The 16,061-nt window shown below is 44.3% G+C and overlaps 1 protein-coding gene across 1 annotated transcript; it reads left to right on the top strand.

The window, feature by feature from the left end:
- The first annotated feature begins 481 nt into the window (after positions 1-481).
- bmp2b (bone morphogenetic protein 2b) lies at positions 482-6,269 on the top strand. The gene is made up of 3 exons (XM_030110625.1): positions 482-994; positions 1,935-2,302; positions 5,283-6,269. The coding sequence occupies exons 2-3, from the start codon at positions 1,948-1,950 to the stop codon at positions 6,185-6,187; spliced, it is 1,260 nt and encodes a 419-aa protein (XP_029966485.1). The 5' UTR covers positions 482-994; positions 1,935-1,947; the 3' UTR covers positions 6,188-6,269.
- Positions 6,270-16,061: the final 9,792 nt, after the last annotated feature.

The raw sequence follows: 16,061 nt of genomic DNA on the forward strand, positions 1-16,061 counted from the left end.
TCACAAAGCAGCACATTACATTATCTATTAGCCTTAATCTGCAGATATTAACACCGTTTGACCACTTGTGTTTTAAACCTGATGAGCTGTTAGATTTTTTCCCATGGGAATGCAAATAAAAAAAAATGCTTCTGATGATATTTAAAAACATTAAGAAAACAGTTATCTTGTGAAAAACAAAAATATGGTGTTTAATAATAACTTTATGAGTTTATTTGTGATAGGTGGATTAACGACACACGCGCACAGAGATTTGATGTGGGGGGGGGGGGGGGGGGGGTCAATGGTAGAGATTTTCTACAGTGTAAATAACAAAGAAGGTAGAAGCCATAACAAATCCTCCTTTGTGGGGTCTTTGGTCAAATCTCGTCAACACCAGGGGGAGGGTACCTGTAAAGTGTGCTTACTTGACATCGTTAGTCATAAAAAAAAAAAAAAAAAAGTTAGGCGTCTCAAGAGTAGAGGTCCGCGGGAGGCGCGTTTTGCTGGACAAATGATTGACAGCCCCTCGGTGACATCACTGTACGACAAAAAGAGTCGCCGGGGGAAGAGAAGGCACCAATCAATTGAGCCACTACAGCGTGGCGCACGGAGGAGCGGCGGCGCGCTCTCCCGACTCGCAGCGGCAACGTCCCAAGGAGCGACTCCTCCACCGTGCGCTCGTTTCTCCCAAAAAAAAAAGAAAAGCCAGCGCCAGGGAGCTTTTATTTCCTCTTTAAGATGTCCAGTCAAGGCCCTTTAAAGTTAGATCGGTTATGCCTACGCGACGCCGTTTCCTCATAGACTTAACATACTTTTTTTTTCCTCTTTCCGTGCTGACCAAGACCTAACCCGATTTGCAGCTGGTGAGAATATGTGCGAGAGGCGATCGGAGAAGGGTTTGGGCTGTCTCTGGTCCCCCAAGGAGAAACAGCGTGGATTAAACACGAATTAATGTGGAATTTATCGGAGCCCAAAGGTGGAACGACGACCGGACACAGCGCTTCCTCGTCAGGTAAAATAAAGGATGGATTTTATCAAACTGCTTAACTTAAAGAAACTCTGATGCCTGTGATTGTAAAATAATTTGCTTCAAGGGTGTATTTTTTTTAACTAATCGAACTGAATTCGGCACTTCTTTCCCACTCTATGATTATAGGGTGTGTGCGTAAAAGTTAAGACTTCCCATGCTGAAACGAGAGAAAAGCTGCGAGAAGAAATTACATTTCAAGGAGGTTTACTTGAAGGCTGTGTTGCTCAGATGATATTCAGGTTTTCTGGTGTTTTTTTGATGTTCGTGATGTACTGTCCCGGGCTACATCTGGCCCTGGTACGCACGTCAGATCTAACACCTGCGAGCCTCTTGAAGTAACTCTATCCCTTATGATTATACATGACCGTCAAAGCCTCTGCAAACAGACGCTCGCAGCACCGTCTGACTGCCTTCTTGCCGCTGCTCTGCATTTAACTCTTTTCCCTCGCAACATTCCTTAATCCTTCTTGTGATCTTTCGGGTTTCATATTTCTCCTCTGCGTTTTATATCACTACATCCAACACGATTTCTCATCTCTTTTAATTGGAGACCATCTGTCTGCTTCTCACCCGCAAAATCCTTTTAATTTATCTTTTCCGTGTCACTCCTTTTTTTTTTCTCCTTCCCCCACCACTTTCATAATTTCCTCACCTTGATATTTCCATGTTTCATTTCATGTTAAGACCAAACGTCTGTGTCAATTAGGCGCTTTATTGCCGGTGGGGGCTTTTTTTTTTCCTCTTTCTTCTCCCCTACTTCAAAGCGTAAAGGTGTCTTCCCTTTTTTTTTTTTTTAACCTGCTCTCCCTCAGTCACCCGGACTGCATGGGGGGGACCACACTCAGGCTGGGTGATGCTGCAGTGAAGCCTCATGTCAATGCCTTGGCGTCGGTGTATTGACAGAAGCCACCTCTCTCCGCAGGGACTGACTGATCATGGTCGCCGTGGTCCGCTCTCTCACGGTACTGCTGCTCGCTCAGGTGTTGCTGGAAGGTGCTACGGGACTCATCCCCGAGGTCGGCCGGAGGAAGTACAGCGAGTCCGGGAAGCAGACCCCGGAGCACTCGGACAGCTTCCTCAACGAGTTTGAGCTTCGGCTTCTCAATATGTTTGGACTGGGCCGCAGGCCGACCCCGAGCAAGCAAGCGGTGGTGCCGCAGTACATGGTGGACCTCTACCGCATGCACTCAGCAAACGGAGACCACAGCACTAAAAGACCCAAGAGCATGGGGAAACACGCAGAGAGAGCCGCCAGCAAGGCCAACACGATTAGAAGCTTTCACCATGAAGGTATGTATTAGTGACATACCTTTACCTGTCAGCCGGAGAGCTCCTCGGCCCTCTCAGACAACCCAAACCTATATTTAAACATGACTCAGTGCGTCAGGACCGAACTTCAGAGTCTTCGCTGTTTTATGGAGGTTTTTAGTCACTTACAGGTGACACGCGTCTCAGCTATTTGTAACTCTTTAATAAGTTTGCGATTGCTTCAAACTCAGTGACACGGTTTACAAACAAGCGTCTCATGCACAATTAGATGGATTCTCATCTGCGCTTGTGATGCAACCGTTAACCAAACATGCCCCCGGCGCAGCTGTCACGGGCTTCAGAGAACATCAAGGGGCGGTGGTATCCCTGGGGTAATTTGTTTCTTAATAATTGATGGTGTTTGCGTGGCCTCTGAAAACAGTTTTTCCAGACACGCACCGCAGGAGTGGAATAAAGGGCGGTGTGGCTTTTGCGCAGGTGATAGTCATCGCCGTGTTACTTCAATAACACGCGACATGACATTATACTAGCACGCGTTATGACAAAGTCATCGTGTCAGACTGAATTCTGAGTCACTTTTTGTTTTAACGAGACTGAAATTATTCCTTGGTAAGAGAGGGCAGAGGAGTTGCCGCGCGCCTTATTCTTTCCAAATCGCCCCTATCTCCGCGCTGTGCGTCATTACGCGCGTTCCAATAACACCATAATTGCTCCCTTCGTTTATATGGCGCACACGCGCTGATGGTTGGATTTAGTGTTACGGTTCAGCTTTATTTTATTTCCATATAAAACATATGCCACAAAGAGGAATAATACTTGTAACGTGAGGGTTTCTAGACAGATAAACTGCCGTGGATGAAAAATATAAAGTCACTGTGTTTATACAACTTTGATGATGACATGAAATAATTTGAAATATGCCACAAGAAAGATGAATAAATTGAATATAAACTTTGGGATAGTATATTTATATATCAGGTTTAACTGTTAAGCGGTAGCCAGGTGCACCTGATTATAGTTTTTGAATAATTGATACATTTAAAAAATGATTTACTCTCAAACATATTGCAGCTCTGTATTTATCATTCGGCTTCCTATAGTCCATGTTCCAGTTTTTACAGCATGCAAGTGACTGAGTCCATAGGGGCTCTACACAGAGTCCTCATACAGAGTCCTAAGTGTTTGACTGGGGAAGTTTCCATCAGGGGTGAGTCAGAGGGGTGGTTGAGTGGTTGCTTGGGTGCTCTCCAGAGGCCTCGTGCAATGACACCAAGTGGCTACACTGACACACTACAAACAAGCCTGGCCTGGGCAGCTGGACTGAGGGACTGCTCCCAGCTCTCTGCTGGAAACCTCTGCGCCGGGCCAGCACACCTTGACACCACCAGCCATTACCGATGTGTTCAGACGGTGTTTACATACGTCCCCCCGCCCCCGGCTCTTTCATCCTCTCCGCGCGGCGCAGCGGCGGCTGCAAGTCCTCCGATGTCAAGAGACGTACAATTGATGGCCACTCTGTATAATAAGCATGTATCTACAGATGTAAGTGCAGCACATCAAAGCAAACAGCGCTATCATTCATCACATCTGCCGGCTGATATTCATTTCACTGGGATAATTAGTTTCACTGATATCAGTTTTCAAAAATAACCGTTTTCCATGCCAAATAGAACATTTCCACTATTACACAGGAAGTGGCTGCCAGAGACAGATCCCTGATGAATGACCTAACATTAGCCTTTATCTTTTGTTTTGGCATGCAGCACAAAAAGAAATTAGGAATGTTGATACACTCATATCTGTGGTTCACACGTTTTTGACAAGCCTCGACTTGTTCACATAGTCTTTACTTAAAGGCGAGCGAGAGGCAGAGAGACGGAGAGCGAGAATACTACTGCAGGAAGAAACTGGGAAAGAGTGACAGAGAAGGAGTCAGAAAGAAAAGAGGCTTCTGGGCTGAGAGAACAGAGGGAGACTGGGATTTAGGGGGCTGAGGAAGGAAAGAGAGAGATCGGGGACAGAGGAGAGGGAACGAGAGATACGGGGCTTTCCCACATCAAATGAGGAGTGATGGGCCTAATTGAGGTCTTTGTGCCTCTGGAGGGAGGTTTAGGATGAGATGGTGGAATTTCCTAAACGCCTCCTTTGAAAAAGCAAAGACTTCAAAGTTTGTGTTTACTTTGTTGCACCAAACAGATTAAAAAAGTGTGTCTATACATCATCTATGATCTTCATAAGTAAGAGTTCAAAGTGGGGCCGCCTCAAAGAAAATTGCTGCTTTTACTGAGACTTCTGTCATTTACTGTATATTATAGAGGGGAATACCAATGAACCGGAGTGTATGTACACGGATAATACAGGAAAGCTCTTTCAGGCTGCGAGTGAATGATAAAACATCATTTGCTCAACAATCGGCTTTCTATCTATAATAAACTCCGTCAGTATCATCTGTGCGTAATAGTTTCTAGCAAAATAATTTAAATTTACACTGCAACATTTTCCTTTCGCATATTAGAACTTGCAACATGTGTGATTCACTTAAACGCTTGGCGCAAACACGAGGATTTCTGTAATATTTTGTTTTTATTCCAATGCTTATATACAGTCCATTGCTGAAAATGCAAGTCATGGTACAACTTTTGTCATGTCACAAACAAAAGCTATATGAAGAAGCCTGATCGACGTAAACATATCCAAACTCCTTTCATGTTTACACATATATCAAGGAGAAAGCACAAATATGACATTGATATTATCATTGCTCCATAACGATCTGTGTGTGCGAGTGAAAAAAACAATGAGATATATGTATGATAATGATGCATAACCTCATCAGATAGCAAGAGAACAGATTCTTTATATTGAGTAGGCAAAGAGATCATTGGATTTATTAAGGCACAAGCCTTGAATGTTGTGTTTTGTATTGTGGTTCTCTGTTTGATGCTTGTGGTGTTTTTCTTATTGTCTCACGTTGTGATTGTTTCTCCTCTGTCGCCCTTAGAGTCCATGGAGGCCCTGGCTAGCCTGAAAGGAAAAACCACCCAGCAGTTCTACTTCAACCTCACTTCTATCCCAAACGGGGAGCTCATCTCCTCCGCAGAGCTGCGCATTTACAGGAATCAGGTCATGGGAGCTGCCATCCCCAACAACGGCAGCGCTAGCGACAGCGCTGCTGCTGCTGCTGGCTTCCATCGTATCAACATTTATGAGATATTCGGAGTTCCTGGGACTCACGGCGCAGAGCCTCTGGTGCGTTTGCTGGACACTCGGTTGGTGCAGGACTCTTTGAGTCGCTGGGAAAGCTTCGACGTCAGTCCTGCCGTGTCTCAGTGGACGTCTGGGAAGGGCCACAATCACGGCTTCATGGTGGAGGTGCATCACCCAGAGGAACGGGAGGCGGACGGCGAGCATGCCCAAAGACGGAGTCGGCATGTCAGGGTGAGCCGGTCCCTGCACCAGGACCAGGACTCTTGGCCTCAGGCCCGGCCCCTGCTGGTGACTTACGGCCACGACGGCCGCGGGGACGCGGTGCTCCACACGCGGGGGAAAAGGCAGGCGGCTCCCCGCAAACAACGCAGGAAGCAGCCGCACAAAGCGAGCTGCAAGAGGCACGCCTTGTACGTGGACTTCAGTGACGTGGGGTGGAATGAGTGGATCGTGGCACCCCCAGGCTACCACGCCTTTTACTGCCAAGGGGAATGTCCTTTCCCTCTGGCAGACCACCTCAACTCTACCAACCATGCCATTGTGCAGACACTTGTCAACTCTGTCAACTCCAACATCCCCAGAGCCTGTTGCGTTCCCACTGACCTCAGCCCCATTTCCTTGCTCTACCTGGATGAATACGAAAAAGTCATTCTGAAAAACTACCAAGACATGGTGGTGGAGGGATGTGGCTGCCGATGAGACCTCCGTCCCCGAGAGGAACCGAAGAGACTGAGAGAGATCAGAGGTTATCATGGACACCCCGTTTCCCAATGAAGACATTTATTTATACAAAAGAAACACAAAATAGAGCTATTGTGGAAGAAGAAAAAAAACTATATATGAATATATTTATGTCTACGTAAAGTTGGGAAAAATAAATATTTTAATCAAAGGAATATTCCTTTACTGGTTCTGAAAATGTATTTCTGATGTACATTTTGAAATGGGTGCAATACCACATGAAGTATAATGCTCAGATTTTTATTTTGTATTTATTTCTATTATAACCACTTTATTTGTAAATAAATAATGGGTATTTATCGTGAAAAAAAAAACCACGTGGTGACTCTAGTTTTCCCAAAATCAGCCTCTGCTGATGGACGTCTCGGTAGAGGGAGGCCTGGTGATGGTGGTCGGTGAGGTGACGCGAATATGACTTTCTAAACTCTGACAAAACAACACGTGACGCGACGGGTTTTACTACACTGATTGCAAACCAAGCAGTGGGCTATTTGTGTAAAAATGTAATTGGAAACCAACAACAATACAAGTTTAGAGAGCGAAGTGACAGGACCGGGTGTAATGAACTGTAGGTCAGCGTGGGGTCACCGGACAATTTACAAGCTCACCAATGTGATAGACTCCCAAGGGAGGACAACAAAAGCAGCAGAGCATGTTTTTAGGCATTACATGTCACTGCAAGGATCCCTGGGAAGACTCCTCCAAAGGCTCTTGTGTTTATTCAGTTCTCTACCAATAATATTGGATGAGAAAAAAAGCGAAACTGCAGAGCTTCTGTGGAAGGTCTTACAGGGCACAAGGTTTATTTACCAGGAGATTTGAGACTGAAAGATTGCAAACTGTGGCAGACAGACACACCAAGAGGCCCTCAGCAAGAAAAAGCGCCAACTGGCACTTTAATTAATAAAGACAAACAAACACAGAGCTGCACCTGTCCACATACGGCACAGGCTCAGACAGATTCTTCCTACTTCTGAGTTTGGCCGCCTTCCTTTGTCATCTGTGAGTCATGAAACTCTAACACCGAAAAGAAAAAATACAACGTCACAGACATCTCAGCTAAAAGAAACCTCTCAACAGAAACAATGCCCCAACTGGCTCCTGAAACATCTTGAGAGCAGCGATTTATCCTCAGAAGGCCGTCGGAGGTGAAACATGCAAACATATGCTGCAGGAAGAGTTTGACGTCTGAAACTCTGAGTCAACGTCTTTACACCGCAAACGCGACGGCATAAAGGAAAACAATGTGACATCCAGATGAAAGCTAACCGACTAAAACTGAACGCTATAAAGGCAGAGATGAGAATTTATAGTGTCGCCACAATGGCAGATCAGATAATGAGAGAGAGAGACGGAGGAGGAGAGTTTTGCGGAGTTTCAGCGACTGCGTTTTCTGCTATGTTTGCATTAGAAAAGGGTTTGGAGGGATCACAAGGCAGCTCAAAATGCTCTAAATAGAATGTTTTTATGTGAGCGCACATTGGGACCGTGGAATGTTGGTTTTCAATCTCAGACACATGCATTTGCTTGCATGGAAAACCAACGTGGTTGTTTTTTCAATCATCTATTCAAGGGTTTCCTGGTGGGCTTTTTCACTTCAAAAAACAAATGTGCATTGAACAAAGATACACTTGTTACTTATATAGGAAGTGTAAATCAAAACATTTAGAAGGAGCTATGAGACTTTATTCAGTGGCTGTAAAAACACTGAAAGATCCCTTTTTCATTTTTTTTCCTCAGATCACGTCTATTCTCTCAGTCCGACTATCCATCGACTGGTATCGAGGATGCAACTGTTTAATTTAATCACACCCCCTGATAAGCGCGCACACACACACTACACTTCATTTTCAATCTCCTGTATGTTATTATACCTTGCACCCCCCCCCCCCCCCCCCCCCCCCCCCCCGCCCCAACTCCCCTCAGTCCCATCTGGTGTCAATTTTTCCTCCGTGGATCCCTCTGCACCACAGCCCTACACATGAGCTGCGCAGAACTCTGCCAGTAGTGGCACCGTTTTAATGGACTTACGGAGGAAGTCACTTTTGCTGGCACACTTAATGAACACTTGATAAAAATCAACACTGAAAACCTTAAGCCCCCCTCCCCCACACACAAAAAAAAGGTTTCTGTTACAAGTTCCAGAAGTAATAGTTAAGAGTCTGACTTGTGGAGGATTTTGTGTTTAAAAAAAAAAAAAAGAGTGTTAGATTTAATGCCTTTATAGTTCAAGTCCATAAACCTTTCATTGGGTTGGGTGGAAATACTGCTCCCGGGGTGGGTGACACATGGGCGGCACTCCTGAAACTCCCCTTCTGCGCCCCGTCCCAGCTGAATTGGGTTCTGGCCGTGCTGTGAGTCGGCCACTGTTCCTCCGGCTTCTGGGGGGTTCCCGTTTTAGAGCCACGTTAGTATCAGACAGCTCCTAAGGGACCACTTCTAAACTTCTCACTAAGAAGAGGGGTCAGGGGTCAAAGTAATAAGGACCTATTATCTCCGCCCTTGCTGACTGACTTCCAGGCTCATCACGTCATCGCAGACGAGCGGCTTCAAGTGTGGTCAGCCACCGGTCGGAGCTGAGAACATGTTTGTGTTTGAGAATCCACTCTTTCTCTCCTACTTATGCACAATCTGAGCTTGATAGCGGTCCGTTTCAGAGCAAGAAGAAGCCGATGAAGACCTCAAAAACCGTCCGCGTGTAACTATGAAATTCACGATTAAGTGATAAAAGCACAATTGCGAGATATGTGCTCTTGGCAAGACTCTCTTCACCTGCTACACAGACTTCTCCAAAGTAGCTCTCAGAAAACAGATTTTTCCCCTTCCTTCTCCATGAACATCTGGCAAATCAGTTTAAGGTGTCCTTTGCTGTCTTTGTTTACACACAAACACACAACAGAGCAGCCGCAAAACTGATGAGCATAACACTGGAAGCTGGGACCTACTAGCGTGGCAGGGCTCATTCATTTTGTTTGGTGCGCAGCAAACCACACCAAAACTATCTGCAGCTCCAAACAAACCAAATCGTAAGGGCTATAAAATCAGATTTCCAGATTTCTGGCTGGCCCAGAATTGGAAAGTATGTGGTGTGCTGTGTACCTTTGATGAAACGGAGGGCTCATGAGATCTCCACTGGCTCCGTGCCAAAGTGGGACATGAAAATTTAGAGAAGTGAAGAGAGACAGCGGCCACTTTAGAGCCTTTTCTAAGTTTGGATCTTTTCTTCTTCATGTGCTGCACACACTAATTTTAGAGATGGTGCACATGGTGTTTTTTTTCTGTATTCCGAGAACAGCCAACGAGATGACGTCCAGCATAGCGAAGACTGTGGCATCTGTGCTGCAGCTCTGAACACATCAAACGGACGGGCGTCCACGGATTCAGGAGCAGTGCAAATATGGAAATTACTTTTCCAGAACGACCATACAGATGACGGTCCTTTCACGTATATACAACCTTTGCCTTTCATTCTTCCAGTTGCACATGTCTGCAGGAACAAGCACACATCAATCCAAGCTCATCTGTGAGCATGCTCCACAGATGACTTTTGACTTCTTAAACGTTTCTACACTCCGAGTACAAAAGGCATGTAAGAAATTACAACGGCATTACTAAAAACCATTGCTACCTTGCTCCTGAACTATGTTCTGCTACTACCATTACTGTAAGAGCTAATCATGCATGCAATTACAGTGGAGCTGGCCTGGAGTGACATGCTGAAATCATTACCTCTGGCTGGGACTCTGTGGAATAGACCATTATATAGCCTTATACTCACAGCAGAATAATCTTGCAGTTAAGCTGCGTATAGTTCAGAGTTAAAAGCCTGTCTGCCATTATGATACTCCCGAGAACAAGGCAATGAAATCCGACGGAACGGAGAAGGACCAACAACGGCGGATAGGGGGCAGTAGAAAGAAAAATGACTCATTTAACTCACACAGTCTTTGCTGTATCCGACTTTATTTTTCTCCCTCTATTGACATCTAAGGAAATATAATCCAATGCACTGAGAGGAAAACATTGATAACACCTTTTTTTTTTAACTCTGTGATCAAGCGGGAATTGAGTTCAAGATGTGTACCTTGCACTCTGCGGGCTAACACATTTCCAGAGGACACAGGAAGGGCTTCCATATGGGCCACATATGGGTGAACAGGCTTGACGATGAATTTGCTTCCAGACGCTGATCTGAGGCTAGTGTCGTGTTTACTCCTCTGATGGTTACAGTTAGGTTTTGGGGTAACGGGTAAACCCGACTGATCCTGGAAACTTGCCTTGAGGCCGTCTTCCTACACACTGAGCTTGAAAAGGGCCGTGTGGTTACGGGAGCAGCCTCCCATCTTTGTAACAGGAAGTGAAGAGATCAATCAAAAGGAGCTACATGACATCCCCAGCATGCCCGTTAAATAAATGTCAATCTCAGACGTAGTAAATCTCAGGCATGACTATGCGCACGACTTGAGAATGGAGATGTTCGCATCGGGGGCTCGCAATGACGAGAAAGCTATAAAAAACTCAACGGCAAATAGCAATAGCAGACACATAAAAGAAAAAAAAAAACATCCTTTTTAAAGTAAGATTCATGTCACACATAAAAAAAGATCCCAGGGTTTATTTGATTCAGGGTAAAAGTCAGTTAACTGAGCACTGGTGTGACCATGTGGAGCCTTCTCAGAGTCCCGACACTAACGCGACAGTCATGAGTCTCAGGGTTTGAAGCGAGGCACCTTGAGGAGCTCCAGACCGGGACCCCAGTCCACACAGCACCAGTTGATCCCCAGCTATGAAAAAAGACCTGTTATGGAGTTCAGGGCCTCACTTGGTGGTCTATGAGAACAAGCTGGTGCTGAACCTTTTGTACTTAGAGCAGATTACCAGGAGGCTGCTTCCAGATGCAGCGCACCAGTGGGGAAACAGACTCTCCTTCCCTGGGTGGTATGGGACAAACCCGCTCCCCACACTTTTCTCATTAGAGTAATAAGCTTTGTATAAACCACTGGACTGCCATTGTCAGGGGGCGCGCACACCATCTCCTCCATCTAACCATGCATCTATCAGTCCATCCGTCCATACGGGACGACTGCTGCACGTTGCACTGCGGGAGCGACGCGGATCTTAAAATGTATTGCATATAAAGCAGAGATTTCAAAACCAGCCCACCTGATGATTCATTCATTCTGGCCTGCAGGATGAGCTGACAGCGTCTAAAAACTGCAAACAAAACTGAGATTTTTTTTTCTCCAATTGTAAATAGCAGATGTTTCTGGTTTACTTAAAGGTAGTGACACTGTTTCAGCAGGAGTATCTGTAGTGAGAGCTAGTTATCTTACAGCTGCCGGGGTTGCGTTGGCGCACCGTGAGGCTGAAGGCTGCTGAAATGTTGAGTCTTTTTCAACATTCAAGAGGAAGAACTCAGATCAGATTAGGTAAATAAAAAAAAGAAAGTCTAACAGAAAAAAGGTGCCACAATGACAAGACCTGCTTTTTTTGTTTTGTTCTGTTCTTTTGGTTTCTCAGATCTTTCCTCAGATTAGAAGACCAAGAAGACAAAATCTAAAAGAAAATAAGTGCCACAATGACAAGACTTGTTGTTTTTGTTCGCATTTCATTTTATTTCAACACAAAGGGCTTAGTTAAAAACAGTATGACGTTAAAAATATTCCTATTTACTAGTGCTACTTTGCAACAAAACAAAATTCTTTTTTGCTCAAAACCAAATTGGCCGCATGCGATGCCTGAACTAAAGAGAGTTTCCTAAAGAAGGGAATTAAAACTGTTGCATGTCTAAATGTACTATCAAAGACTATACAATATAAGTAACACTCTGAGATTATAAACACAAGAAAATGTCTCAGAATGATTTTCTTAATGCTACAACGCAGCTTCCTGCAAAACAAACATGACCGAGGTGTTCTGCGTGTCTCATTAGTCCTGCAGTTCTCGCTCATCCCAGATATGAAGTCAACATTTATCCTCTGGTTCTACCCCCCAGTGGTGAAACAACATCCCGTCTCACACTCCTCCCCCCACTTGTGTGTGATGATAAAGATGAAACAGCCCCGAGAGCAGCAGCCAGTGTAAAACACAGAGCAAAGTTCTGTAAATCATTTGCCATGCAGGCTGTTGACTCTCAGGAACTTCTCATCTGGTTTCGTTGAGTATTTCTGGATGTGTTTGATTCTTCCTGAAGCAGAAAACTAACTGTATGCACTGACATGTTTTAAATGCCGTATCTCTACAGAAAAACACTTCAAAGTCTTTTTTATCAGTATTTCTTGCTTTGTTTACTGACCTTTTCCTCAATATTATGATAGTTATCCAGTATTCCTCAGATTTCAGATGATGTATGAACTCAGGATGTACATACATATGGCTGGGAAGTAATTATCTTAAGCTAAGACACCTGTCGGATTTTTTTTTTTCCCCACCAACTTTCAAAGCTTTATTACTTCCAGTGTTGCTGAAAAGCAGCTTTTAACCCATTTGTTCCCTCGAGGATCAAAGAAGCCTTTGTTATACTTTTCAGCGAATTACTCGATAATCAATAAACACGGATAATTGGGTACGTTCTGTAACTCTTGATGAATTGACAAACAGTCCGGGAGAGTCAGCTCATCACATGGAACACAGGAATATAAGAGATGCCTGCCCATGCAGGGAGCAGCTCCACAGCTCGGGACCGGGGCCAGCTGGGCTACGAGGTGTAACTCGGAGCTGTGCGGCCCCGCTCTCCCACAGCCTGCCACTGGCACGGACGGCAAAGTCTGCCTCACCAAGCTTCCTCTGACTCACTTCCTGTCCCGGCCCTGCACCTGCGCGCCCCTGGCTGATGTCATGGCAGGTTTTCCTTTTTGGAGGCGCACAACCTCACACGCTCCCTCCCCATCTGGCGTAAAAACGCGCGCGTGCGTGCATGTGTGTTTTCTGTGTGTAGGTCCATCGGCGTGCCTGGCTCAGAGGACCTGCAGTGAATGTCGCCCTTCATGGGTTTTTAAGATCTTTTCTGTGTGGCAAAAGGGTTTCAGAAAGGGGAACATAGAGACAATAATAGACCGCTGAACTGTATATATTAATGTCATTCTTTATAAAATAGAAACTTTATTTTGTTTGACCGTGTGTGTGTCTGTATTCATGTGTTTGCAAGAATGTCCAGCTCTTGAGCGCTTGACCTTTACGAGAAAGGAGTACTTCTGTTTTCCAGTGTGCAGAAACAACCTCTAGATGTCCTCAATATCTGTAGGAATAATTATAGTAGGCCCTTCTACCATCAATGACCACAGTGAAAATGATAGATGGAGGGGAATGCACTACTTGGACAGACATATGAGTAAATGGAAATATTGTACAAGAATGAGTGAATAGTTTTTTCCCCCTTTTCCTGAGCTAAAAGAAATATTTTTTTTTCTTTCAAAACCAACCTTTGGATTTTTTTTTTTCCTCCTTCAGATTGAATGTGTGTGTACATGAATGAGCAGGAAATGCCTTACAGCTCCCGTAAGCAGAGGAGAAACCCGTTTGAGGTCAAGGGTTGCAGGAGGAAGGCAGCAGGCATATATCAATATTCATTTCCTTTTCGGGTACATTCCCAGACCGCTTGCAAGTTTGGAGAATGCGTTATGGATCATTAATTCTCATAAACTGTTGACAACATTACCTATTCTAATGGTTGTTGGTCGGAAATAAAGCTCTGTACTTTCTTTTTGTGAGTGTTTGTGCCCATCATATCATGACACCCCGATCTTGACAGATGGTATAAAAAAGCGCGAGCCCGAGCGAAGAGAAGGATTCAAGTTGACTTTCGTTTTCTCTGGCACCCACACAAATTCCTTATGACTGGAGTAATAAGAGAACCGTACCATCACATATGCAGTCAAACGGAGTCTTCTTCTGCAATTATCAATATCCTGGAAATGTCTTTTTCCGATTAGAGTGGGCAGTATTTAGAAGGCTGCAGTTTACCAACATTCAAGGGTGGACATTGGACTAAATCTCCACACTGTCACTGTGCAAACAGCAGGCGTTCTGTTGACTGGGACATAAAATAGTGCTGTTGGGTTTTGGGTTTCCAGAGCGGGATCAGGGCTGCAGTATATTGAGTCCATGTGGGGAGTGCGTTTTTAATCTGAGCCTTACCCACAGTCCTTCCTGTTTCTAATTTGGCGCTGCAGCGGTTTTGTCCCGAGGCCAAAAGCCTCTCTTCCACAGAGTGTCTATTTCCTCTGAAGTGAATAGTAGCAGGTGTGCTGGCCCGAGATCCCTTGTAGAAGTCTGCTTATGAATGGCCCACATCTCGCTCTTTCTCGCCTGCCTTTGTTTTCTTTTTTCTCCCTTTCATTCTTATTTTTCATTCCGTCTCACATTCTTTCTCTTCTTTCAAATACTTTCTGTCTTTTTTTGCTGTTATGACTTCACCACTCTGTGGTCCCCCTTTTGTCCCCTTCATCTCCTTTCTTTCTTTCTTTCAGTCTTGCCTTTTGCTGTATTTTCTTTTCTTTCACACTTTGATAAGTAATAAAGCACCAGCCTGGGCTGATGAAAACAATAAAAGTCAACAGCAAGAACAAGGACGGCACAATCACATATCACCCCATTCCAGACACTTGATGTGATAAATCACATAAAACTGTCAAAACACCCAAATCAGGTTTAGAATTAGTTTTATTGAAATTGCTTTTGTCGTGAATGCCAACTGACACCATTATAATTTTAATAAAATAGAACATATATTATATTATATTATATTATATTATATTACATTATATTATATTATATTATATTATATTATATTATATTATATTATATTATATTATATTATATTCACGCAACACACATAAGGGACACTTGCACACATTGTCATCAAGGCCGCATGATAACCAAGAACTCATCCAATCTGTGAGCAGAGGAGACATGCTGTCATGCTGCTTCAAGGAGGCACTGCAATTGGAATTAACCTTCAGTGACCTTCACTTCTCCCCCCTTCCCCAAAACACACTCTCTAATGAGTTGGGCTCAAAGGGGTGCAGCCTTCTCTCTGTAAGGCAAATAAATCCTATCAAGGCTAAGCTATATTCTCACTTATCTCTGAGGCAAACAAGGAAAAAAGAAACCACATTGTTTGCTAATGATTTGTGACTTAATACAAGAGTGAAATACAGCCGCAAAGCCATTAAGGAAATGAGTCAAACCGAGGGGCTGTTTAACTGGAACACATGAACTTTTAATGATGTTTGTGTTTATTTAATTTTACTTCCACATCATGTGGCCAACTACAATTTGGTGTAAAGGTTATAAGGAGAGGCTGCAAATTCTGTTCCCAGAGACTTTCGGTTTGAAAAAGATGTAAAAGTCTACATGTTTAGGCATATTTCATGTGATAACAGGGATAATGAAGAGTGCCTGGCCTTTGTGGGGTATTTCTGTTACGCAAAAACTAATGGAAACCCTTTACCATGTCAGCCATAAAAGGTCCTCAGAATTTCACTGAGCTCATTTGTACAGTGAAGAAGGAGCCGTTGACCAACTGGCAACAATGGGAGTTCTCCAGGCTGTGTTCAAGCCTCATTCCCCCTTCAGCTCTTCTGATTTCCAGCCAAAGTCAACCATGGGCATTTACGTTTCCAGCCGTGGTGTTTCCGGCATCTGCACACGCTTGTGTTTACACAGGATGTTCAAACTTGATGCAGATTAAACAAATCCAATTTGGAGGCTGAGTTCAATCACCTCCTTTATTTCAACATTAACAAGATGAAGCTGGGGGCCAGATCACCTCTATTTCCGAGAGGATTGGGTAAGGGGGACGTACTGTACGCTCAGAAGTCCAGAAAGTATT

Source organism: Salarias fasciatus, chromosome 15 (genome assembly GCF_902148845.1).
Source record: "Salarias fasciatus chromosome 15, fSalaFa1.1, whole genome shotgun sequence".
Classification (NCBI taxonomy): Eukaryota; Metazoa; Chordata; class Actinopteri; order Blenniiformes; family Blenniidae; genus Salarias; species Salarias fasciatus.

Excerpts from the sequence above, each read along its gene's own strand:
- bmp2b (XM_030110625.1), top strand. The coding sequence starts at position 1,948 with ATGGTCGCCGTGGTCCGCTCTCTCACGGTACTGCTGCTCGCTCAGGTG. Across the intron at positions 2,303-5,282 it reads TAGAAGCTTTCACCATGAAG|AGTCCATGGAGGCCCTGGCT; the intron begins GTATGTATTAGT and ends TGTCGCCCTTAG.